A 24,169-nucleotide genomic window follows, 5' to 3' on the forward strand; every position below is an offset into this window, starting at 1 on the left:
CAAACTCCACACAGATTCTGGAGATTCAAACCCAGGTCTTCTCGATCTCCTGACTGTGTGGCCAACATGCTAACCACTAGACCACGGTGCGGCCATATTTTGACTTTATTCTCATAAAATGACAGTTGTTTTTTTTGTTTTAATTTTCCAACTAGTTCAAATTTCTTCCTGTAAATTTTCTTCTCGTAATTATAAATTAATTCCCGTAATATTTTGACTTTATTTCCGTGATATTCTAACTTTTTTCACCACCTAATTTTCCAAAAACGTCAACTGTATTATTTCTTATAGTATTATGACTTTAATTTAAAGTATTTTTTTTATTTTCAACTTCCATGCTACTAAAATTACAATATTTTTCCTCATCATAACGCAACTTTATTCTCATTTGAATACAACTTTTTTTTCCTGAACATTTTGACTTTATTTTTGTAATATTACTGCTGATTTCTCCATCTTTGCTGCTTTTGTTGTGTTTTTTTGTTGTTGATGTTGTAGTTTTGTTGTTAAATTCTATATTTAAAATGTGCCGCAGGCCAAAAAAACAGCTGCGGTCCACAAATGACCGTTGGGCCACACTTTGGACACCACTGGTCTAGAATCACTTTTGCGTCGACACCCGCCAACTGTTGAGAATGACTGACTTAGGTCACATGTTATCAAGTCATTGTCGTTTGCATGTGATGATGTTTTAGCGTTTGAGTTGGAAAGCCACTTTTGGCCAGACGTGTACACCGCTATGCGCTCTGTATGTTACCTGACCCTAAACAGCTCAAGTTCTATGTCTTTATTCAGGCATTGTCTTCATTACTTACATTTAATTGTTTACATGACCCGCTTTTGTTATGAAGCAAGGAACTCCTGCATAACGGAGAAATGCAAAAGTCAACAGTGCATCAACGTTCCGCCTTTTTGACGTTTTATTTGATGCTTTTATGGACAAAAGAGTTATTGAGGACTGACCTGGTGTGACCAATTGTTTCCAGATGGCACCCCTTCGGAACGCCTGATCCGAAATTTAGAAGAACCTTTGTAAAATACGACATTTTTGTAGCATTATTGACATTTTGGTTCAAAACGACATGCAATACAGATTGCTTCCTTCACTGTAGGCCAGGGTTGACCAAAATGAGGCCCGCGGCTGTTTTGTAATGGCCCACGGCACATTCTAAAGATAAACAAGATAACAAAAAGAACAACAGCAAAATTTTATAAATATTTTTTACAAGAATAAAGTCAAATTATGAAGAGAAACAATGTGTAATTTATGAGAATAACTGTAATATTACGAGATAATAATCATGTTATTTTAGTTGCACAGTGTTGAAATGTTAAAGAAAAAAGACGTTTTTTCAAGTCGTTATATTACGAGAAAAAGTAAAGTATAATTTGGGGGAAATTAGGTTGAGGAAAAAGTTATAATGCTACTACAATAAAGTCAAAATATTATAGCAATAAAGTCAAAATTATGAGGGAAAAAAATAAAAAATTGAAATAGTTCGGAATTGTGGAATTTTCCAAGAATAAACTCGTAATACTATGAGAACAAAATAATTCTGGTGGCGAAATATTAAAGAAAAAAAGACATTCTTTTATAAAAGTCATAATTTTATGAGAAACAAAAAGACATAAAAAATGCACATACGGTGAGGACAACACAACATACATTGAAATTTAACGTGATTTAACATTTTGTGGTAACGATGAAAGCGCATAATCTTGTCTAATCGCGGCAAATGTACAACTGTTCAATGTTTTTGCTGAGAAAGACTAGCAATAATCTCCATTGTGGCGCTTCTGCTGCTCTTCTTTCTTCCGTTCTCATGCTGTATTGAGCAATTTCAACACCGCCGCAAGATGGCAGTAGTGTGACGTCACGGAGCCTTTAGGTGCCGGAAAACCTCCATCGAAGAAGTAAAACGCGGAAGTTAGCAACGCTTCCAGCTCGACGGGAGACCAAGGGCGAAGTGTAATCGAGTCCAAAACACTGAAAATGTTGAAAGAGTTGGTGAAGGAGCGACTAATGGCGGCGGCTGATGAAATATTCGCGCTGTTTGAAAGAACGATAGCGTCGTACGAGGAGGAACTTTCTCGAACAAGAGAGGAGAAGGAGCGACATCGGCAACAACTGGAAGCTGTTGGCGAGTGTCACGTTGCCTTACACATAGAAGGTATGTTTACTAGTCTACTTACCAGCCTTCTACTTTAAACACATTCAAACATTATTGTTGTCCTGAATGTCCCTGGAATCGAAATCAGTGGTATCGTACATCACTAGCTGGGAGTGAACCGTCATTGTTGTCCAGCAGCAATATACTCCCCTCTTTTTCCCTTTCGATACGATACAGCAATTGCAGCCTTCAGTTCCGGCGGAAACCTATATCGATCCGGTTTCTGCACGAAGCACACACTCTTTTTAAACGAAGAAATATTTATGGTGTTGTGACCTGACTTGCAGGATTAGCCACAGTAGACTGCATTAAGAACTGCATTTCTTTATTATTTATTTTGAGAGAATTCTGTTATTTTTTGCTATTTATTTTAAATACATCTTTTCCACTTCCATTATGCTCAATTGTTGACTGTTTTGACTGGGCTTTTTCTTTTCTTTTCAATAAAGATATTTAACAATAACACATTTTAGAGCTACAATTATAATAATGTGAAATTTTTGCCCAATGTTTTCTTACCATTAGAATCTCATGCCGACTGTAAAGTGTGCATTATGTCCCAGACCAAAGTGTTTGTCCGCGTCCGATGTGAGTAGATCAACATACATAACATAAACAATAGACAAAAAGTGTTGTTTTACGTCAAAATAACAATTTATTTGCAAATATAACACCATGAACTATTTACAGTTTTCACATTTGGAAATAATCTGTGTGCACTCGCGTGTACATGCGTTAAAATGTCCCTACTATGCATAACCTTCTGCACGCTTACACTCCTCCATGCTCTTCCACGTGCTCCTTGCTGTTGAGTGTAAATCCATCCAAAAGATCCAAGCCGAGCTCTTACCAAATGCACTTCTGCCGCCTTGTGGACGTTTCTGTGGCTTAAAACTGCTTGAAAAGTGACCTCTTTTAGTCTGCAGTTGCGTCATCACCTCTTTTTGCCTCTCGCTCAAAACAACGTAAAAGACATAAAAAATACGTCTCTGGGATTGGGCGTACACTGAAAAGAAGTACATTTACCTTAAATTACGTGATGTCTTTGAACGCAACCCCTCATTGCTTATAATAACACGGTTAAAGTGTGATTCAAAAACTGCTACTATTTAAGAGTCCAGCGTTAGACAAATAGACTTACTTTCTCAAATACATTACGCTCCAACATAGAGCGGAACAAATACCAACTAGTGCTGAGGGAAGGAAAAAGGAGACACAACATGTCCAGAGAGCGCTCTCAACCTGTGGGTACCTGTGGTGGGCTTTTAACAAATGTCAAAAGAAGAGAGTAGGGAAAGAAACCCAAAAGCCTACAGAAGCAAAAAGGAGAGGAGTGGTAGTCCCTTATGTAGCGGGGGTCTCCGAAAAACTCCAGAGGATCTTATGGCAACACAAAATTCCTACCTATTTCAAACCAGTAAATACCCTGAGACAAAAATTTGTGCATCCTAAAGACAAGGCTCCAAACCAAAAACAGAGCAATGTGGTCTATTCCATCCACTGTAAAGATGAGGAATGCAAAGAGCACTACATTGGGGAAACTAAGCAAATGCTCCAAAAAGGCTTTATCAACATCGCAGGGACAATTCTAGTGGGCCTCAATCAGCAGTAAATCTACACCTTAAAGCAACCAATCACTCTTTTGAGGACAGCGAGGTAAAGATTTTGGCCAAAGAAAACAGATGGTTTGAAAGAGGAGTAAAGGAAGCTATTTTTGTCAAACAACAGAACCCATCATTGAATCGGAATGGTGGTTTGAGGTTTAATTTGGACCCTGTGTTCAGCAGGTTACTGAGACCAAAACCCACAGCTCTTAGTCTTGCAAATGAGGTGGAGCCAGGGCCGAGCCAGAACAATAGATGCTAACAAGCCAGTATCAGAGTCGTTCATACCCAACTCAGGGAGCTACACTTCCCTTTGATCTGAGGTGCTAATGGCAGGAGAGGATTAGACCACAACTCCGCCCAGTCTTAGTGTAAGGAACCAATAGGAGGAGGGCACTGGCACACAAATTCCGCCCACTCTTACTGTATTTAAGGCCTAGGCTACCAGCACTTGTTAGTTCGCTGACAAAGCTCTTCGGATGAGGAGCGAAACATCCGACATCTTCTTCACAGAAGTACAGATGACGTCTCAAGAAGCCTTTCCCTCATTACTTTTTCTAATTAATTTGCCCAAAGCTGTATATGACACACGACGGAATAATTGATGATCGATAGTCATGAACATTCCATGTGTAGAAGAACATCACCACAGCTTCTGTCTGTCGACTTGTGAAATAGTCACGTTTGATGGAATAGAAAATAGCGAACATGTCTGAGCTAAAAGTGTAGTTTTGTTGCGTGTGTCCTGCAGGTGTCCAGCAGATGAATGAACGTCCCCCTCAGCCGCATGGGGGAAGCACCGCTTTAACCCTTGAGCAGGAGGATCCACAGCCCCCTAACATTAAAAAGGAAGAGGAGGAGCCACAGACCCCCAACGTTAAAGAAGAGGATGAGGAACTCTGGATCACTCAGGAGGGAGAGTGTCCTCGAGGGTGGGAGGACGCTGAGCTCACCAATTTCCCGCTGACTGTTGTCTCTGTGAAGACGGAAGACCTTGAAGACAAACCACCAAAGTTCTCACAGCTTCATCACAGTCCAAGTGAGGACAACAGATGGGCGGAGCTTCCAAGCAGCAGCAGATCACCACAACACATGACAACAGAAGCTGATGGAGACCACTGTGGAGGATCACAAGCAGACAACCCCTTAGCTCCACTATCAGATAGTGATGACACAACGTCACACTCTCCTGAGGATGAAGACTGGGACGACGCCCAGGAACCTTTGAGCAGCGATACAGACTGTGAAGGTGATATGAGGACTCACACTGACAACAAACACTCTGAATGCTCTAAAAAGAAGACAGGTAGACGTTTGACCTGCTCAGTTTGTGCTAAAATATTTACTAAAAAGGGTGATTTCACTCGACACTTGCGGACTCACACAGGAGAAAAACCCTTTAGTTGTTCAGTTTGTGGTGATAAATTTGCACAGAGGTCCGTTTTGACGAGACACATGAAAACACACACAGGGGAAAAACCCTTTTGTTGCTCAGTTTGTGGCAAAAAATTTGCCAATAAGGTAGATATGCTATCACACATGAGAACGCACACAGGAGAAAAACCCTTTAGTTGTTTAGTTTGTGGTGATACATTTTCCCAGAGGTCCTCTTTAACACGACACATGAGAATCCACACGGGGGAAAAACCCTTTTGTTGCTCGTTTTGTGGCGAAAGATTCGCTAATAAGGTCAATATGCTCGCACACATGAGAATACACACAGGGGAAAAACCCTTTACATGCTCAGTGTGCGATAAAAGATTCACTCTGAAAACAAATATGGCGTCACACATGAGAACACACACGGGAGAAAAACCTTTTAGTTGTTTAGTTTGTGGCGATACATTTGCTCAGAGTTCCACTTTGACAAGACACGTGAGAACACACACGATGTGCTACATGAATCATGGCGAGCAATCCAGGGTGTTGACTGACGTACACCATTCCAGCATGCAGTTATAACTGCAGCCTCCATCACCGATGTTGGGCTAGTTGCTAACATAAACATGAATTCAACGCACCTTTGAAACCTCAAATGCACATTAAAGTCCGACAAACGATGCGTCGGCAATGGTCTAATGAATTTAAATCAAAGGTATCCAAAGTGCGGCCCGCAGGGCATTCTAAAAATACAATTTCACAAGAAAACAGCAGCCAAAATGGAAAAATCTGCAGTCGTTTTTACAAGAATAGATGCGAAATGTTAAGAGGAAAAAGTTGGAATCTAACGAGAAAACGTAATTTTACAAGAATAACGTCGTAAATTATGAGGAAAAATATTGTCATTTTAGTAGCATAAAGTAGCATTATTAAAGACAAAAATATGCTATTTTTTAAAAGCCGTAGAGTTGAAATATTGAAGAAAAAATACATTACTTTTTAAAGTCTGAATATTTTACAGAAACAAACGAAATAAAGTTGCCATTTTTTAAAAAATTAGGTTGGTGAAACACGATGGGAATAAAGTCAAAATATAAGAATAAAGTCAAAATATTACAAAGAGAAAATGTAAAAACAGCAAAAATGGGGGGGAAACTGACCCATATTATTTGGCATTTCCAAGTTTGGTACGCTCCATGCGTGGCTCGGTTGCCGAGTTGGTGTGCTGCTCTGCTGCCATCTAACGTTCACTTTGTTGCAGCACACCTAATCACCAGGGGAGATGCTCAGGCACACCTGACAGCAATCAGCACTGGACTATTTAGACCATGCTCGAGCTCTCATTGTTTGCCAGAACGTCTTCCTTTGCACACACATTGCTTCTGATACCTTGTTCCCTAGTTCTGGTCATGTCCTGTTCCTACTGTGAGTCGAGTGTTTCTCATGTTTGCTTGCTTATGCAATGTTTTTTTGTCGGTGATTTTTGCTACCTGGCTACCAGTAGTGTTTTGCTATCACCCTTTTGGTGGTAGTGTTTTAATACCTTTTTTCACCTGCTATCCGTGTGTGCAGCGCTTTATCTTTGTTCACCTTTTTTCCCCGCGGCTAGGCCGGGTGTTTGTGTTCAAGTGTTTTTTCGATAACATTCTCATTTTTGTACTTTGTGGACTTTATTAAACCTTTGTTACACGCAAGTCTTGTTCATCCTGCCTGCTTTATTGGGATCCAACCACAGCCACACACCACCCCGACAATGGTGTTGATGCCAAGAGCTGAGTTTTGGTGTCAGGCGAGTACATCATTCTCCCAAGTCTTGTAGCCAACATTCAGGACAGCCGTGCTCCCAACTCCCTTGACATCAACCAGCTCCTGCTGGGCAGCTCCCTCACCTCTCATCCTTACCCCACCAGGTGATCTTTTACAACAAAGCACATCATGTGAAAATACATTTCATTTAGCACTTATACTTCTTGGCTCTTCCACCAGCGCCAATATTTACCCCCCCAAGAGGATGTGAAGGATGAAGCATCGGCAGACCACTGATGCCAACTAAAGTATACTTTATTGATTCCAAATGCAATTCCAACATTCAGTAGCACATATTGGAATAACGTGTGAAATGCTGTATCATGAAAAACACATCATGGGGTGTCAGCACATGTCTGGCAGGAACAGGGCAGCCAGGAGCCCATCAGACTCAACTATGGCATCGCTACTGTCAGTGATCACGCATAATATGGAAGTGGCAGTGGGCCGAAACATTCCACTCTACCTTGCAGGCATTTCCAGCATCACTGGACTGAAAGTTTTCTTTGTAGTTTTCTAAGTCATGTTCAAATATGGTCTGGTCCTGGTGAAGCCAAGCTCGTGCATGGTGACACCCCTACTGAAACAAAACAGTAGCATAAATCAAGGGACCGTTTGCAACTCTCAAGGAACCAATCGGCAGCTAGCATGTTAGCATAGTGCTTTCAATAACAAGCATGGAGACTTGTCCCAATTAGCATCAAAATGGACAAATTGTGGTTGCTATAGGCTATACTGTACATTCAATGATAGCCAACATTTGCAGCTAACTTAGCCATTTAACAACAGTGTGCGTGTGTTACGTGGGGCGGGGCTTACGTGCCCACAATGTCCAAAGTGCCCCCTAGGCAGCCGCCCAACGGTTGCAAACAATCCCTTTAGGGGTTAGACATGAAAACAAATGATTGGCATCAGCCCGTACACCAACTGTTGACATCCTAGCGTGTGCACAACTGGATCAGACCAGCTGACATCACGCGATTACACTCGACACACGTCCCATTCCAGCCAAGAAGTATCCATCCCATATCCATGGCAGAGTCTAAGCTTCAATGAAAAGGATGACATTCCGTGATGGATAAATGCTGTTGATCATCCTATCAAATAACACCATGAAACCACCAGCACAGCACTTTCTTTGGGAAATTCAAATTAGATTGTTTTGGATCCCCCCAGAGATATGCTGAAGGTTTGTGGTGTTGGCACATAGAACATCTTCAATGTTTCACTAGAATCGCGGCGGTGTGCTGGAGCCTATCCCAGCTGACTCTGGGCCAGAGGCGGTGGCTAGCCAATGGCAGGGCACACAAGCATTCACGCTCACATTCATACTTAATTTAGAGTCTCCGAATAAGCTAACGTGCAAGTTTTTGGAATGTGGGAGGAAGCCGGAGTACCTGGAGAAAAGCCACGCACGCACGGGGAGAACATGCAAACTCCACAGCTATGCCCACTTGTAAATATTTCACCAAGAAAGTGCATGTCAGCTTTGTGGGAGAGGTGAAAAAGTCATCATGCATTCCAACTTCACTCTTACTGCTTTTCTAAGTATTGCAACTTTGTTAAATCATTTGTCAAATTCTTCTAATATTTTACTCCCATATTCCAAACCAAATGAAAATACAATTTTGATGCTACTAAAATGACATTTATCGTTAGTCAGTTATTTTGTCATTTTCCGACTTTTCCTTGCACATTTTCTCATGATTTTGTCTTTATTCCCGTAATTCTCATCTCTTAACTTATTTTCTGGTCAAATGACACTTTTTTCTTTTCTTCTTACTTTTTGACTGATGTTGTGTTTTAGGTGTGTTTCTATTTATGACTGATGTTGTGTTTTAGGTGTGTTTCTATTTGTCCCATCTTGTCAGGTAGCAGCTTGTTATTTGCTGTGTGCATCATTTTAGCTGCTGGGAAATGAAGATGAGCCAATTTCAATAAGTGATTCAATGCTAACACAGATGCTGTTCCAAAATGTTGACTAAAAATGTGACCGATTCATTTTCTGTGTGACGGCTTGTGTTAGCTCCTCAACTGCAAATAGGACGAGCTTTAGTTTGCAAATTGGTGTCTCGCAGGTTGTTTGGGATCACGTGCACGCCGATTATGATCAGGATTCAAGGCAGAGTGGTGATCTTTCAGCACAGACGTTTTTGAAGGAGCAGCCGGATCACACAGCCGAGACCGTCCCATCACTTCTGACAAAAAAATGGTTGACCGTAATTGCATGGCAAATCATTGAGTCCTTTCACTGTGAAGAAATGGGGTGAAAAAGTTAGAAGATGAAGGGTTGTTAAAATGTTCATCAATCAGGACAGCATTTCTGCAATCTTACAGGAGTGCATGGCCACACAATCTTGGTTACCACCCGCGTTATCAGGCTTGCCTGGTGACCATGTAAGATGCTTGCTGGACCCCTCTCCATACACATTAAACTTGGAACCATCAACCCATGTCCACAAACCACCCTGAAAATGAAAGGATGAGGTGAAGCTATGAAATTGGCATCCTGTTGAGCAGTGCTGACCTTTTTTCTCGTGAGAGTTACTTTTACAACATGAACATCTTCATAGATGATTCCTACAACGCTGGCGTACATGTTGGTGTACACAACACACGTCTAGAAAAAACATGTCTTCATCAACCTGTGATTATTCAATCACCCACCCTTTTGTAGCCCCCAAGCCAAGTCTGATATCCACCAACCAATCCAAAGAGGAAGTCAAACGTGGCTTTGGTGTGAACTGATGCCAAGTGTCCGCCCATGACTACGCAGCACTTCTGAAAAAGCCAAAGAGGACAGCACAAGATTGGCATTAACAACTGTGGCTGTAGGCAACCTCCTGATGGAGTTTTTATCAAGTCCACAAGATGTGGGGCCGTGTTCACATCCAAGCACAAGCTGTACCAATTCTACATTTCATCAAACGTACTTAAGATTTGTCCGATGACGACACGGAGATGTTGGGACTTCATCACCTGGCGCTTCTCTTTACGCTTGGCTCGGCGCCAACTATAACCCGGTGAAAGTTAGAGTGTGTGTGTGTGTGTGTGTGTGTGTGTGTGTGTGTGTGTGTGTGCATACTGTTGTTGCACAAAATATTTAAGCAGGTTTTAAGGAGTTTACATTTTTGTGGTTGGGGAGCAACAAGCGAGAATATTGCAAAGGACATTTGAAGGATTAAGAAGGGCTGGCATACCCTAGCTTCATCCCAGGTCTTCAGCAAGTGAACATACATGTAACATCTTTTGTCATGGTAATGCCACGGCAGAGGGCAACCGCCTGTGAGAATAAAAGTTTTATTTAGAAAAAGCACAAAACAAAGGGAGCATTCATTGGAAACAAATTGATTGACATGCTAACCTGCTGTTGCCAGAAGATCCTGTGAATGTAAAGCAAAACAAACTATTATTCAACTGAAGCTATTCTTTTGCTTGACTCTCATCTTACTGTTTTATTTCAGCCTGTCAGTAATAGCTGAGCTATGTGGAAGGGCAAATATGAATCATCTTTCTACTCCTGTTTGGACATGCTCAATGGTGCTCTTTTTCATTTACTACCATTTTAACTTTCTTGTCATTTTAACTTTATTCCCATAATATTGTCACTTCATGCTCATAACATTCGAAATTTTTCTGCCATCTCATTTTAAGCAGCTTTTAATGGCAACGTTATGACGACATTTCACCAACACAAGATCAGGACTGCTTGCCGACTCCCTCAACTTTAACTCGGACAGGCGAGAGGTACACATTCCTTGAAATATACTTACATGTGCTGGCAGCTGCTAGCAAATCAAGCTAACCGCTGTTCCAAGCGGTTGCCAAGCAACAATGGTATACACGAAGCAAAATGATACTGGCCCTGCAACTGCGGATTCAAAATCAGAAATTGGGTCAGGGGGCGGACGAGTTCCAAGATATTCTCGGGAGCAAGATTTGACATTAGTACGATTTGACGTGTCAGCCACCAGAGATAACCGGCTTTACCTGACCTTTTTGTGCTACAGTCAGTGATGTAACGCCACACAATGGACCGCTGACGCCACAGGCGCAGACGTGCGGTCTCTCCGTGACACACATTACTTCCTGCTAGCTAAGCAGATCTTCAACCCGGTACACCAGGGCTGTCAAACTCGTGCCACGGAGGGCCGAGACACTGCAGGTTTTCTTTCCAGCCAGTCACTAAAGCAGGTGATTTTAATGATCAACACCTTCAGTTTGAGGGAAGGAGCTCATCAATTAAACCACCTGCTGAAGAAACTGGTTGGAGAGAAAACCTGCAGCGTCTCGGCCCTCCAGGGCACCAGTTTGATACATGTGGGGTACACGATCGCACTAGCTCTAGGTTCTAGTCGTGCACGTGCCTCCCGTACTGTGGGATTAGCATCATACTTACATAAAAGACATGACACAGGCTGGTGTAGAATCGGTGCTGATCTATATTCACTGGCATGCACCATGATTAATATTTATTTCTATTTTTCATCGCCTGCCCTGACTGCACGTCACTGATGCACACATTGTATTATGATTGTATTTATATATATTTTATAAATGTCATTCTTGTATGAATGTTTCACGTGTTCTTACCTCAACAGCATCTTTAGTCATCCACTTCATCTGTCCTGTCATCTCCTGTAAGTACATGTTGTGGGCAAACCTGTAATACTACTTCCTCACCATCATGCATGTTTTTACCTTAGACTCGTCAGCCATCTTCTTCACATATCCAATCAGATCCTGCAGAGTACATGTTGTGGGTAATAGTGTAGTACTACTTCCAGACCATGTATACCTGAAATACCTTAAATTGCTGAACCATCATCTTCATATATCCGGTCAGATCCTGCAGAGTACATGTTGTGGGTAATACTGTAGTACTACTTCCTCACCATCATGCATGCTTACCTGAGACTCCCCAGTCATCCCCTTCACCTGTCCTGTCTGATTCTGTAAGTACATGTTGTTGGTAATACTGTAGTACTACTTCCTCACCATCATGCATGCTTACCTGAGACTTCCCAGTCATCCCCTTCACCTGTCCTGTCTGATTCTGTAAGTACATGTTGTGGGTAATACTGTAGTACTCCTTCCTCACCATCATGCATGCTTACCTGAGACTCCCCAGTCATCCCCTCCACCTGTCCTGTCTGATTCTGTAAGTACATGTTGTGGGTAATACTGTAGTACTACTTCCTCACCATCATGCATGCTTACCTGAGACTCCCCAGTCATCCCCTTCACCTGTCCTGTCTGATTCTGTAAGTACATGTTGTGGGTAATACTGTAGTACTACTTCCTCACCATCATGCATGCTTACCTGAGACTCCCCAGTCATCCCCTTCACCTGTCCTGTCTGATTCTGTAAGCACATGTTGTGGGTAATACTGTAGTACTTCCTGTCTTTGCATGCAAATCAAGTATTCATGCATGTGTTTACCTGGCTGTTTCCTGCTTTGCCTTCCGGGTGTTGCACCAGTGACTTAGCAATCCCAACCATAGATTCATTCAACCTCTGCGGAGGAGGACATGTTGTGGATCACTATACAGTCACTTCCTGTCCACGTGTTTGTTCATATGATAAACAAGTCCTATCTGCTTTTTCCTTCCGAGCGCAGTGCGCCATACGCTAGTGACTTGCCAGCTCAACCTGTGACGTTTTTTAATTATTACAGATGTAAAAAAAAAAAGGGGAAAGAAGTGGTTGCAAAGTAGGAATGTAGCGTCTGTTCCAATCAGGACTGGAACAAAGGTTCCTAGCTAACACAGGTTGCAGGGGGAACATAACAAACAGCCAGTGTGCGTGCCAGCCACTCATGTTCACCAACGAGTCTTCAATAAAGCTAAGTTACGTTCAATGCTGGACTAAAAAAGTATGTATTTATCATAGAACAAAGTGCTTTGGTTTTTGCTGGACCTTTTGGAACACATCAATGACCAAAACTGACGTGAATGAACTCAATCAAACATCAAGTGTTTGCGTTTACGTCAATTCTCTTCTCCAACTTGGCCAAGTCGTCTTTCGTGAGTCCACCCTGGTTAGCTGTCTGGTCCTGCAGAAGACATGTTGTGGGTTCACTATACTCCAGTCCTTCCTGTACAAGCATGGGAATAACGTATCCATTTGTGTTTTTACCTCGCCCTTCACTGCATCAGCCAATGGCATGGCGATGAAGATGAGTCCAATCACGAAGGTCAAGCGGATGGTGGCCACCGGGAGGATGAAGGCCTTTGGAGGCTTCTTGCCCGCCATGTCCAGCTTCTTGCCCGCCATGTCCAGCGTCTTGCCCGCCATGACCAGCTTGCTCTGCATGTTGCCAGTTGTTGTGTGATGAGTGTGTCTGTACTGGAGAAGATGGAAGAGTGGAAGAGGACGCTTGATCAACTCAACTCCGCTAGCTTTTATTTTCTATTTCTTTACAGGAGCCTGTCAGCTTAGCTTGTTGAGCATGTCTTCATATTTACGTCAACATTCTTTGCTTGTTCATTCCATTTTTAGATTTACAAATTTAGCTAAATGGGCTATGAATAGGTAAGTATGAATGCCAGCGTCAATGCTCGTTTGTCCACATGTGCCCTGCCATTGGTTGCCACCAGTCCAGGGTGCACCCCACCTCTCGTCTGGGATAGGTTCCGGCATGAGGATAGGCGGTATGAAAATGGATGGATGTAAAAAAGCCGCTAAAAACAGCACTAGTAGTCACTTGGTTGAAACGTGATTGTGGACTGAATGCTGCACTCCATCATCCAGATGACCCCCAGCAGCCCCCACTTAAGATGTCTTTGTTCTAGCTTGTTTTTCATCACTTTGAAATCAAAACATGCACTTATCCGGCACACACGCCAGTTCCCAAAGTGCTGTAGGACGACCAGTGTCGCTCCATGATCCGTACAGGAAACACGATCGGTTCTGCGCACGCACGAAACGTACGTCACGTGGTGATATATATGATATCTATTAACCAATAAGCATACTTAATATATGTCATATATTGTGACTTATTTCTTAGTCACGCTTATTTAAAAACAAAACTTTGCCTTTCTTTACCTTACTTTACTTTCATCATTTGTATCAGGGCTTTGAAAGACACACCCATGGAGCATCCTCTTTGATTAATACACGTACAGTCACGTGACGCTTATCTTCAACAAATACGCCAAATTCTACCCAACACCATCCATCGATACTTCCAATAACCACATCAAACTAAACACCTCGAACCGATCGTGTTTCCGGTACGGATCGTGTAGCGACAAGCAGCAAGCAAACAGAGCACATGAAAATAATCAAGCTTCGGGACAAGACCAGCAGCAAACAGTCAAGATGAATGGTCATCAATCTTCATCACGTGTTTACCAGCAGCAGTAAATGTTGATAAGTTATTAGCAAATGAGCACCAACAGTAAATGTTCTTATTACCTGTTGCGTCCACAGTCCAGTCCGAGCCAACGAGCAGTACTTGGAATGGAGCCTCCGAGCGCAGCTTATTAGCAGACATTCATATTGATAAAGGGGACGTCACGGCGTCGTTTCAAGGCATGAGAGATACGTTTCACTCACATCGTCACTGCCACGACTCATAGGACACATACATTCATATTGATAAAGGGGACGTCACGGCGTCATTTCAAGGCATGAGAGATACGTTTCACTCACATCGTCACTGCCACGACTCATAGGACACATTAACGATCATCTTTTATCATACGCTTGCTTTGGTACGGGCGTTTGGGGGGGGGGGGGGGGGGGCTCACCCAACACGGAAGTTAGTGATAAAATGATTATTAACATGAATGATAAACTGGAGTAAATGTATCTAATTAAATAGGATAGGAAATGATGAAAACACTATGAAACATAACACATGTTGTTCTGTCAAAGACATCGTGTTGTGTACAGTACACATATTTATTTGTGGGATTTCTGGACAGAGGTGAAGCATAAACAGGAATAAAATAGCACAACATACCTCACCACACTGTCATGTTACACCCCTGCCCCCCTGCCTCCCTCATCTCAATCATTACCACTAGAAACCAAAGTAAACTTGGCTCATTTGGAGAAGAGTACAAGAGTCCTGCATGTGAGTGGGATGAGACTCAGCACGTCCAAATGCCAGGCCATGGTTCTCAGTGGGAAAGGGGTGGCTTGGGAATGAGAATGAAGTCCTTTGTGACTCCCATACTGAGACTGTTGTTCATCTCTTTTGGAAATGTGAATATACCCGTAAAGTGTGGCAAGATGTTTGTAGATTTATTTTAGATCATATCAGCTGTGATTTTGAGCTCCTTCTGCAAAATGTTCTTTTTGGCTTTGTCAAGAATGATGTTGACAAAGAATATTTTTTAATTAATCTCATTTTAATTCTTGCAAAATTCTACATCCACAAATGTAAATTTGCCAAAGTGAAACCCCTCTTTTATGTCTTCATGAAAGAAGTGAAGCTGTACCTCCAATCAATATCCTCTGTTAATAACAAGAAAGCTATCAAGACTATAAATCTGTGCTCCCACTTCAATATCCTGAATTCAATTTAATTTTCATTGCTCATGTCCCCTGGTGTATCTCACTTTAATTACTATTATCTTTTTTTTTCCTACATTTTTTATTTATCACTTTTCTGTTACTGTATTTCCTTAATCTCTATATGACTTATGTATGTTGTTGTTATCCAACTGTTGTTTGTTAATGCCCAAGGTTTGACACTGTTGTTGTAAATTGTAAGGCATTAATAAAGCTGAATGGAAAAAAAAAAATGAGAATGAAGTCCTGCCCCTGGTGGAGCCGTTGTTTTTCCTTTTCATTACTAAATGACGAAATGCAAATGGTAAAGACAAATACAAAACATGAAAAGCGGCGCCAAAATGGAAAAACAAAGACAATACAGAAATTATTCTTTTGTCTTTGTCATTACTAAATGCAATGACAAAACGCAAGTGGAAAAGACAAATACAAAACAGGAAAAACAACGGCAAATTGGAAAAAACAAAGACAATACAGAACAAACAATGACAAAATGGAAAAAGAATATGACTACATTTGTATATTTTTTTATTATTGATTCTCTTTGTATTTCCACATTTGTATATTTTTGTATTATTGATTCCCTTTTAATTTTGGCACTCCTGTGATTCCATACTTCAGAACCTGATGTAATTGGAGCTCAATAAAGGCCAGTGTCTTGCTTTGTTGTCAGTATTCCATAACAGGCCCAAGAAGACACTCTCACCTCCTCCTACCCCTCTTCCAACAAATACACTACATCAGCTACCAAACAAATTTCTAAACTTTTTCTTCATGGATCTTTCAACATCACTGATGTACACTTGTGTAGACCAAAAGACCAAAAGTTTCCCCAAAGGGAAAGAAAGAGTGAGAAGCTGGCCCTCGCTCTCTTTGCAAGAATTCCAAGTGTCCATCAGCTCAGTAAACTCATGTACGTCCAAATGAGGCACCATAGGCAGGTCGGGGGCAACCCAATAGAATTTTTATTCCAGAGGAAATAAACCAAGTTGTTCCATGGAAAAAGTGATTCTGTCAGACTGAACACTAATTTTGATACCATTTGTGTGTGTGACCTTCTTCTTGAGCTATTTTGATCACATTTATACTATATAACATATCGGCTTTTTAAAGTACCAATACCAATCATTTCTAATCATCCATACCATGTGATGCATGTTTCAATGTGACCTGATCACTTTTCTCTTGTTTGCTGTCCCGCCTTCGCTCATGCATAACTGTCATGTGCAGCATCAAAGCGGACCTTCCAGCAAACTAAAAGGTTTTTCTGCCGTGTGTGTCCACGTGTGTCTTGTCAAAGAGGGCCTTTTAGCAAATTTCTCACCACAAACTGAACAACTAAAAGGTTTTTTTCCAGTGTGCGTCGTCATGTGCCGTGTCAAAGAGGGCTTTTTAGCAAATTTCTCACTACAAACTGAACAACTAAAAGGTTTTTCTCCAGTGTGTGTTCTCTTGTGTGATTCCATATATGACTTTCGAGAGAATCGTTCGTCACAAACTGAACAACTAAAGGGTTTTTCTCCTGTGTGCGTTATCATGTGTCGCATCAAAGTGGATCTTCGAGCAAACCTATAGTCACAAACTGAACAACTAAAAGGTTTTTCTCCCGTGTGTGTTTGCATGTGTTGAGTTAAAACACTCGGAAAAGAAAATCTTTTAGCACAAACTGAGCAGGTGAAACGTTTTGTCTTTTCAGAGCACTCAGAGTGTTTGTTGTCAGTGTGAGCCCTCACATCACCTTCACAGTCTGCATTGCTGCTCAAAGCTTCTTCATCCTCAGGAGAGTGTGACGTGTGCTCATTAACTGACAGCAGAGCTAAGAGCTTGTCTGCTTGTGATCCTCCACAGTGGTCTCCATCAGCGTCTGTCATCATCATGTGTTGTGGTGAGTTGCTGCTGCTGCTGCTTGGAGGCTCCGCCCCTCTGTTCTCCTCACTCAGACTGTGATGAAGCTGTGAGGACTCAGGTGGTTTGTCTTCATGCTCTTCGGTCTTCACAGAGACACCAGTCAGTGGCAACGAGGTGAGATCAGCCTCCTCTCCCTCCTGAGTGATCCAGAGTTCCTCCTCTTCCTCTTTAACGTGGGGGGGCTGGGGATCCTCCTGCTTCAAAATAGAGCCCTCCGCCTCCAGCTGAGGGGGGCATCCTTCTTGATGATCAATCAGCTGCTGGACGTCTGCAGGACACAAACACAGGGAGATTGGCACAAGCATGGAACGCCGGATCTGATGATGGGGCAATGGGAGAGTAGATAAAAGAGAGAACTGGTTTCCAAACATAATCTAGGTTTGTTCATCCCATGAAGGTGCTTACGTGTGTTTTAAAAACAAAATTCTAGGGTTGCCTACTGTTTACATATTCTGTGTCTGTGCTAAAACAACGGCCGAAAAACAGAAGAATGAAAAAAATACAAATGTTCTCCAAAAGCAAAACCTTTTATTTTTAGAAAATGCAGTGACATGCAAGTCGAAGAGAATAGCAATGCTTAGAGCCTAATAAATGTGGATATCTAATGTCTGCATGTGAGCCATCTTCACTACGTGCTTTGGTCAGTAGGGGGTACTGGTGTACATGCTTGATTTGATATCAAGCATATCATGATATGCTAGGGTTTCAACTCAAATACACAGGTATGCCTGAAGGTCTGCGGTTGACTTTATCACGCCAGACAGGTCCTCCGCTAGCAAAGCAGCGTCTGTGTTGAAGCTTGAACGGGACACCTCAGTCATTTAAATACTTCAATCATATCAATGAAATGATAACTACCTCATAAAATTCACTCAAAAATTGCAACAATTATCACAGCAACGTGTCAATAGTTTTGGAGGAGGAAGAAGAAACATCTGGAGATGAAACAGAGAACTTGCAGAACATGGAATTAAGCCCTACTTACTGCAACCACCGACGATGGGACTATATATCTGGCGCGGAGGTGCGCTATAAAGAAGTGGTCCCCAACCCCCGGGCCGCGGCCCGGTACCGGGCCGTGGGTCATTTGGTACCGGGCTGCAGAGAAAGAAAAAATAACTTCCATTATTTCTTTTTTGATGTTTTATTTTGAAAAGTGGCTGGATTCTCTGTTACATCCGTCTCACTTGACGCATGTCCATTGTGTGTGCGCTAACTTTCTCTCAACGCACAGATAGACTACTACTGTATTTTTAGCATTTTTCTTTCACCTCATATTTGGTGTTAAATGCTGATACTATGTGGGAATGCGTAAAGGTAAGTTTTGATGACTTATTGAGTGCTAATGTGCACATTTGTCTCAAGTTAATTCATGCTAGCGCACTGCCTTTTACCACACACGTCAAACAGCCATGTAATCATCTCTCTGGAAAAACTCCAGGCTTGAACTGGTGGATGGTGGGTCGGCATTCATTTTGTGCTTTTACTTTGATGTTATTCATGTCTTAGTTTTACACAATACATAATTAAAAAGATAAATTACATCGCTATAATGTACAACAACTAGAGAGTTACGACATGACGAGGCGAAAAGATACGGTCACGTGACTCGTGGAGCCATCTTGGCTTCGCCTTTTCTTTTTCTGCGACTATACCAGTTTTTACTTACTCAGTCTTGACAAATTTGTCAAGACTGAGTAAGTAAAAACTGAGTAAGTCAAGACTGACTTATTAAACCCCACATAGAAATTTGGTCATGCGTGAATTTTCCCCATCTTGTGTATTTTTAAGTGAAAGCAAAATGAGGCGCCGCGCGAAATGAGGTTCCCTGGCCATACTTGGATCTCTTACTGTTCGTGGTTGACTGATTAACCCGCCCGTCCCGTTGTGCAGAGACATTGCAATTTACATGCATTGCCGTACTGTGCAAGCTTGAATTGGCCCCAACATGTCGACGTAATCTCTTGTCGTCACTCTCAATTGACCTACCTCGCATAACTTTGAAGACGAGTTCGGCTTCCAGCCCAAACAGTTGATTTTATTCTCCCAAATTGTCCGTCTTTTGAGATCTGAAGGGAGTCTGTACAGCTTGAAACCCTTGTCATGTCTATTTGTGCATCCAAATGCACAACAAGCCGGCATTTTTGGTGAATAAACAAGAATACGGCCAAGAATACTGTTGTAGATTTAGTCGAATCGACGTCCCGAAATAGATGTATCGGTTGGTATATTCGCAGAAAAAGGCGAACGCAAACGCGAATTTGGCCCCAAGATGGCTCCACGAGTCACGTGACCGTATTTTCTCTATTAAGGGACGACAACCCCCCGTCCCCCCACCACTGATATAAAGGACAAGGACAGTAAAAATACCTTCAACGTGTAACACAATGTGAGTCTTGCTAAGAGCTTCCTGCTGTTGTCGTTGTCGCTCCTTCTCTGCTCTCATTCGGTAAAGTTCCTCCTCGTACGACGCTATCGTTCTTTCAAACAGCGCAAATATTTCATCAGCCGCCATCATGAGTCGCTGCTTCACCAACTCTTTCAACATTTTCAATGTTTGTTTGTTTACTCGATGGACTGCGTCGCCTTCGCCCTTTGTCTTGAATTCTTCTTCTGCTTCTTCTTCTTCTTCTTCTTTTAGTTTAATGGCGGGTTGCAACCATGATTTTAAAGGTGCATACCGCCACCTACTGTACCAGAGTATGTAACATGCGCCGTGTACAGTATCTTATTTTATACTAATTCAGATAATGAGGAAACTACTGAATAATGCTATAATAAAATATTCTAATAATTATCTATATTCTGTTATATAATACTGTGTCCTTCAAATATTCTATCACTGCCCTCTGTATATCTCTAACCCCCCCCCCCCCCCCCCCACCTGTTCCTAAAATACCCTCAATGCTCCATTCCCTTCCTATCTTCTTAATTCTTTTCCTTAACGTTACACGTTCTTCCCTATATCTCTTGCAGTGTAGTAATACGTGTTCTACGTTCTCTATACTTTTTCACTCCATACATACTTTTGATTTACATTTCCCTACCAAAAACGTTGTGTCATTTAACCCGGTGTGATTGAGCCTCACCCTAGTGAACACAATTTCTTCGTTTCTGTTTTTTCTCTTCACCCCTTGTGTACTGATAGATCTTTGTACTTTATAATATTTTCTCCCGCCACTACCCTCGTCCCACCTATTTTGCCATTTCTCCATCATTTGTTTTTTGATTATTGCCTTTACTTCGCCTTTACCAGCAGGTATATTTATAATTTCATTCCTTCTAATCCCCATTTTAGCCATTTTATCTGCCAACTCATTCCCTTCCACCCCTACATGTGCAGCCACCCAGCAGAATCTCATTTCTATTTTTAACATGTGTACTGTAATTGGAATAGGCTTTGATGTATTTCTAATATTAAATCCTCTCGACTTGATTCCATATTTTTAATACTGTATAATGCTGCCAGAGAATCCACACAACATAGCACTCTATCTGCTTTTATTTCGTCTATCCATTGCAAACCAATAATAATTACCATCATTTCTGCTGTATAAACCGAAAGCTGGTCTGGTAATCTTTTTGCAATGCTATAGTTCATTGATGCCGCACGGTGGTCTAGTGGTTAGCATGTTGGCCAACACAGTAACAGCCTGGACATCAGGAAGACCTGGGTCAATTCTCCCCTGGGCATCTCTGTGTGGAGTTGGCATGTTCTCCCCGTGCGTGTGGAGAAAAAACATGTACATTACGTTAATTGTAGACTCTAAATTGTCCATAGGTATGAATGTGAGTGTGAATGGTTGTTTGTCTATATGTGCCCTGTGATTGGCTGGTGACCAGTCCAGGGTGTACCCCACCTGTCGCCCGAAGTCAGCTGGGATAGGCTCCAGCATACCCCTGCGACCCTAAAAGAGGAGAAGCGTATAGAAAATGGATGGATGGATAGTTCAATGATGGTACATAGATTCCAATCCCCACCTGCCCTTCTTCACTTTTTGATCCATCTGTATAAATATCTAAATAACTGTAATATTTGTTTCTAATATATTGACTTTCTTTATGTCCTTTTTCACCATCTTCCCACTTATTTTTAACTCTGTTATATGTATATCTACTTCAGGTTTTGGATATAGCCAAATAGGAATATTACTCCCCTCCGTGAATCACCACCTTACCGTGGTGGAGGGGTTTGTGTGCCCGAGTGATCCTAGGAGCTGTGTTGTCTGGGGCTATATGCTCCTGGTAGGGTCTCCCAAGGCAAACAGGTCCTGGGTGACGGGCCAGACCAAGAGTGATTGTATGTATGTATGTATGTACTTTATTTATCCCACAGCGGGGAAATTTACTTGTTACAGCAGCAAGCAAGCAAGACAAGTAAAGAGAACAGTGTAAAGAAAGCATAGTGTCTACAACATGGTTCAGGTGGTGCAGGTGTTGTAGAGCCTGACAGCGGTTGGTATGAAGGACCTGCGGAACATCTCCTTCTTACACCGTGGGTGTAACAGTCTGCTGCTGAAGGAGCTGCTCAGGGAAGACTCAGAAGACCCGTATGAACAAACACACGAGGAGAGACCGCACCTCGCCCGGAAGTGGGATACCGGGGCCTCACCCTGGAGCCAGGCCTGGGGGAGGGGCTCGCAGGCGAGCGTCTGGTGGTCGGGCTTTCACCCGTGGGACCCGGCCGGGCTCAGCCCAAAGAAGCCACACGGGATCTCTCCCCCGTAGACCCACCACCTGCAGGGGCAAGCATAAGGGTCCGGTGCATTGCGTTTTGGGTGGCGGTCGGGGGCGGGCACCTAGGCGACCTGGTCTTCGGCGGCCAAATCTGGTTCTTGGGACTTGGAACGTCACTTCTCTGGCGGGGAAGGAGCCCGAACTCGCCCGGAAGTGGGATACCGGGGCCTCACCCTGGAGCCAGGCCTGGGGAGGGGCTCGCAGGCGAGCGTCTGGTGGTCGGGCTTTCACCCGTGGGACCCGGCCGGGCTCAGCCCAAAGAAGCCACACGGGATCTCTCCCCCGTAGACCCACCACCTGCAGGGGCAAGCATAAGGGTCCGGTGCATTGCGTTTTGGGTGGCGGTCGGGGGCGGGCACCTAGGCGACCTGGTCTTCGGCAGCCAAATCTGGTTCTTGGGACTTGGAACGTCACTTCTCTGGCGGGGAAGTAGCCCGAACTTGTGGGAGAGGTTGAGACATTCCGACTAGATATAGTCGGACTCACCTCGACCCACGGTTTGGGTTCTGGATCCAAACTCCTCGAGAGGGGCTGGACCTTGTTCTACTCTGGAGTTGCTGCAGGGGAGAGGCGGCGAGCTGGTGTGGGCTTATTAATAGCCCCCCGGCTCGGTGCCTCTGTGTTGGAGTCATCTCCGGTGAACGAGAGGGTCATTTCCCTACGCCTTCGGGTTGGGGAAAGGGTCCTGACTGTCGTTTGTGCCTACGTGCCAAACGGCAGTTCAGAGTACCCAGTCTTCCTGGAGTCCATCAGAGGGGTGCTGGAGAGCACCCCAACTGGTGACTCTGTCATTTTACTGGGAGACTTCAACGCCCATGTGGGCAATGACAGTGTGACCTGGAGGGGCGTGATTGGGAGGAACGGCCTCCCCGATCTGAACCCGTGCGGTGTGATGTTGTTGGACTTCTGTGCGAACCACAGTTTGTCCATCACAAACACCATGTTCCAACATAAGGATGTCCATAAGTGCACATGGCACCAGGACACCCTAGGCCGCAGGTCTATGATCGACTTTGTAGTCGTATCATCAGACCTGCGTCCGCATGTTTTGGACACACGGGTAAAGAGAGGGGCTGAGCTGTCAACTGATCACCACCTGGTGATGAGTTGGATTAGATGGCGGGGGAGGATGCCGGACAGACCAGGGAGACCCAAACGTGTAGTGAGGGTGTGCTGGGAACGTTTGGCAGAGTCTCCTGTTTGTCGAGTCTTCAGCTCTCACCTCCGGCAGAGCTTCTCCTGCATCCCGGGGGAGGACGAGGATATCGAGTCCGAATGGGCTCTATTCCGTGCCTCCATTGCTGAGGCAGCCGATCGGAGCTGCGGCCGCAAGGTGGTCGGTGCCAGTCGTGGCGGCAAGCCCCGAACCCGATGGTGGACACCAGAGGTCAGGGCTGCCGTCAAGCTGAAGAAGGAGTCCTATCGAGCATGGATGGCTTGTGGGACTCCTGAAGCAGCTGACGGGTACCGGCAGGCCAAGCAGCACGCGGCTTCGGCGGTGGTCGAGGCAAAAACTCGGATGTGGGAGGAGTTCGGTGAGGCCATGGAACACGACTTTTGGTCGGCCTCGAAGAGGTTCTGGCAAACCGTCCGGTGCCTCAGAAAGGGGAAGCAGTGCCCGGTCCACACTGTTTACAGTGGGGACGGGGGCCTGCTGACCTCGACTGAGGATATAGTTGGGCGGTGGAAGGAATACTTTGAGGCCCTTCTCAATCCCACTGACATACCTTCCATAGAGGAAGCAGAGACTGAGGATACGAACGCGGACAGTTCCATCATCGTGGCTGAGGTATCTGGGGTAGTCAAAATGCTCCCCAGTGGCAAAGCTCCGGGGGTGGACGAGTTTCGCCCTGAATTCCTCAAGGCTCTGGATGTTGCGGGACTGTCTTGGCTGACACGTCTCTTCAACATTGCGTGGAAGTCGGGAACAGTACCTCTGGATTGACAGACTGGGGTGGTGGTCCCCCTTTTCAAGAAGGGTGACCGGAGGGTGTGTTCCAACTATAGGGGGATCACACTCCTCAGCCTCCCTGGGA

At 43.6% G+C, this 24,169-nt stretch overlaps 3 protein-coding genes across 4 annotated transcripts; 1 reads left to right on the forward strand and 2 right to left on the reverse strand.

Annotated features, from left to right (window-relative positions):
- Nucleotides 1–309: 309 nt before the first annotated feature.
- Nucleotides 310–7,172, forward strand: LOC129179599 (zinc finger protein 391-like). Its single transcript, XM_054773034.1, has 3 exons — nt 310–2,171; nt 4,527–7,065; nt 7,142–7,172. The coding sequence occupies exons 1-2, from the start codon at nt 1,994–1,996 to the stop codon at nt 5,735–5,737; spliced, it is 1,389 nt and encodes a 462-aa protein (XP_054629009.1). The 5' UTR covers nt 310–1,993; the 3' UTR covers nt 5,738–7,065; nt 7,142–7,172.
- A 61-nt stretch (nt 7,173–7,233) lies between these two features.
- LOC129179604 (C-type lectin domain family 10 member A-like) lies at nt 7,234–14,653 on the reverse strand. 2 transcript variants are annotated; one of them, XM_054773044.1, is made up of 15 exons: nt 14,385–14,653; nt 13,101–13,305; nt 12,952–13,017; nt 12,405–12,479; nt 12,079–12,120; nt 11,976–12,017; nt 11,873–11,914; nt 11,769–11,810; nt 11,663–11,704; nt 11,555–11,599; nt 10,326–10,344; nt 10,162–10,244; nt 9,629–9,742; nt 9,297–9,429; nt 7,234–9,212 (listed from the first exon to the last, which is right to left on the reverse strand). In XM_054773044.1, the coding sequence occupies exons 2-15, from the start codon at nt 13,275–13,277 to the stop codon at nt 9,154–9,156; spliced, it is 981 nt and encodes a 326-aa protein (XP_054629019.1). In that variant the 5' UTR covers nt 13,278–13,305; nt 14,385–14,653; the 3' UTR covers nt 7,234–9,153. The 2 variants fall into 2 exon arrangements, with proteins under 2 accessions (XP_054629019.1, XP_054629018.1); XM_054773043.1 differs by having other exon boundaries at nt 13,101–13,310.
- Nucleotides 14,654–16,012: 1,359 nt separating this feature from the next.
- LOC129179602 (oocyte zinc finger protein XlCOF7.1-like) lies at nt 16,013–20,001 on the reverse strand. The gene is made up of 2 exons (XM_054773039.1): nt 19,767–20,001; nt 16,013–17,664 (listed from the first exon to the last, which is right to left on the reverse strand). The coding sequence occupies exons 1-2, from the start codon at nt 19,942–19,944 to the stop codon at nt 16,721–16,723; spliced, it is 1,122 nt and encodes a 373-aa protein (XP_054629014.1). The 5' UTR covers nt 19,945–20,001; the 3' UTR covers nt 16,013–16,720.
- Between the last annotated feature and the right edge of the window lie 4,168 nt (nt 20,002–24,169).

This window comes from Dunckerocampus dactyliophorus, chromosome 4, assembly GCF_027744805.1.
Source record: "Dunckerocampus dactyliophorus isolate RoL2022-P2 chromosome 4, RoL_Ddac_1.1, whole genome shotgun sequence".
Classification (NCBI taxonomy): Eukaryota; Metazoa; Chordata; class Actinopteri; order Syngnathiformes; family Syngnathidae; genus Dunckerocampus; species Dunckerocampus dactyliophorus.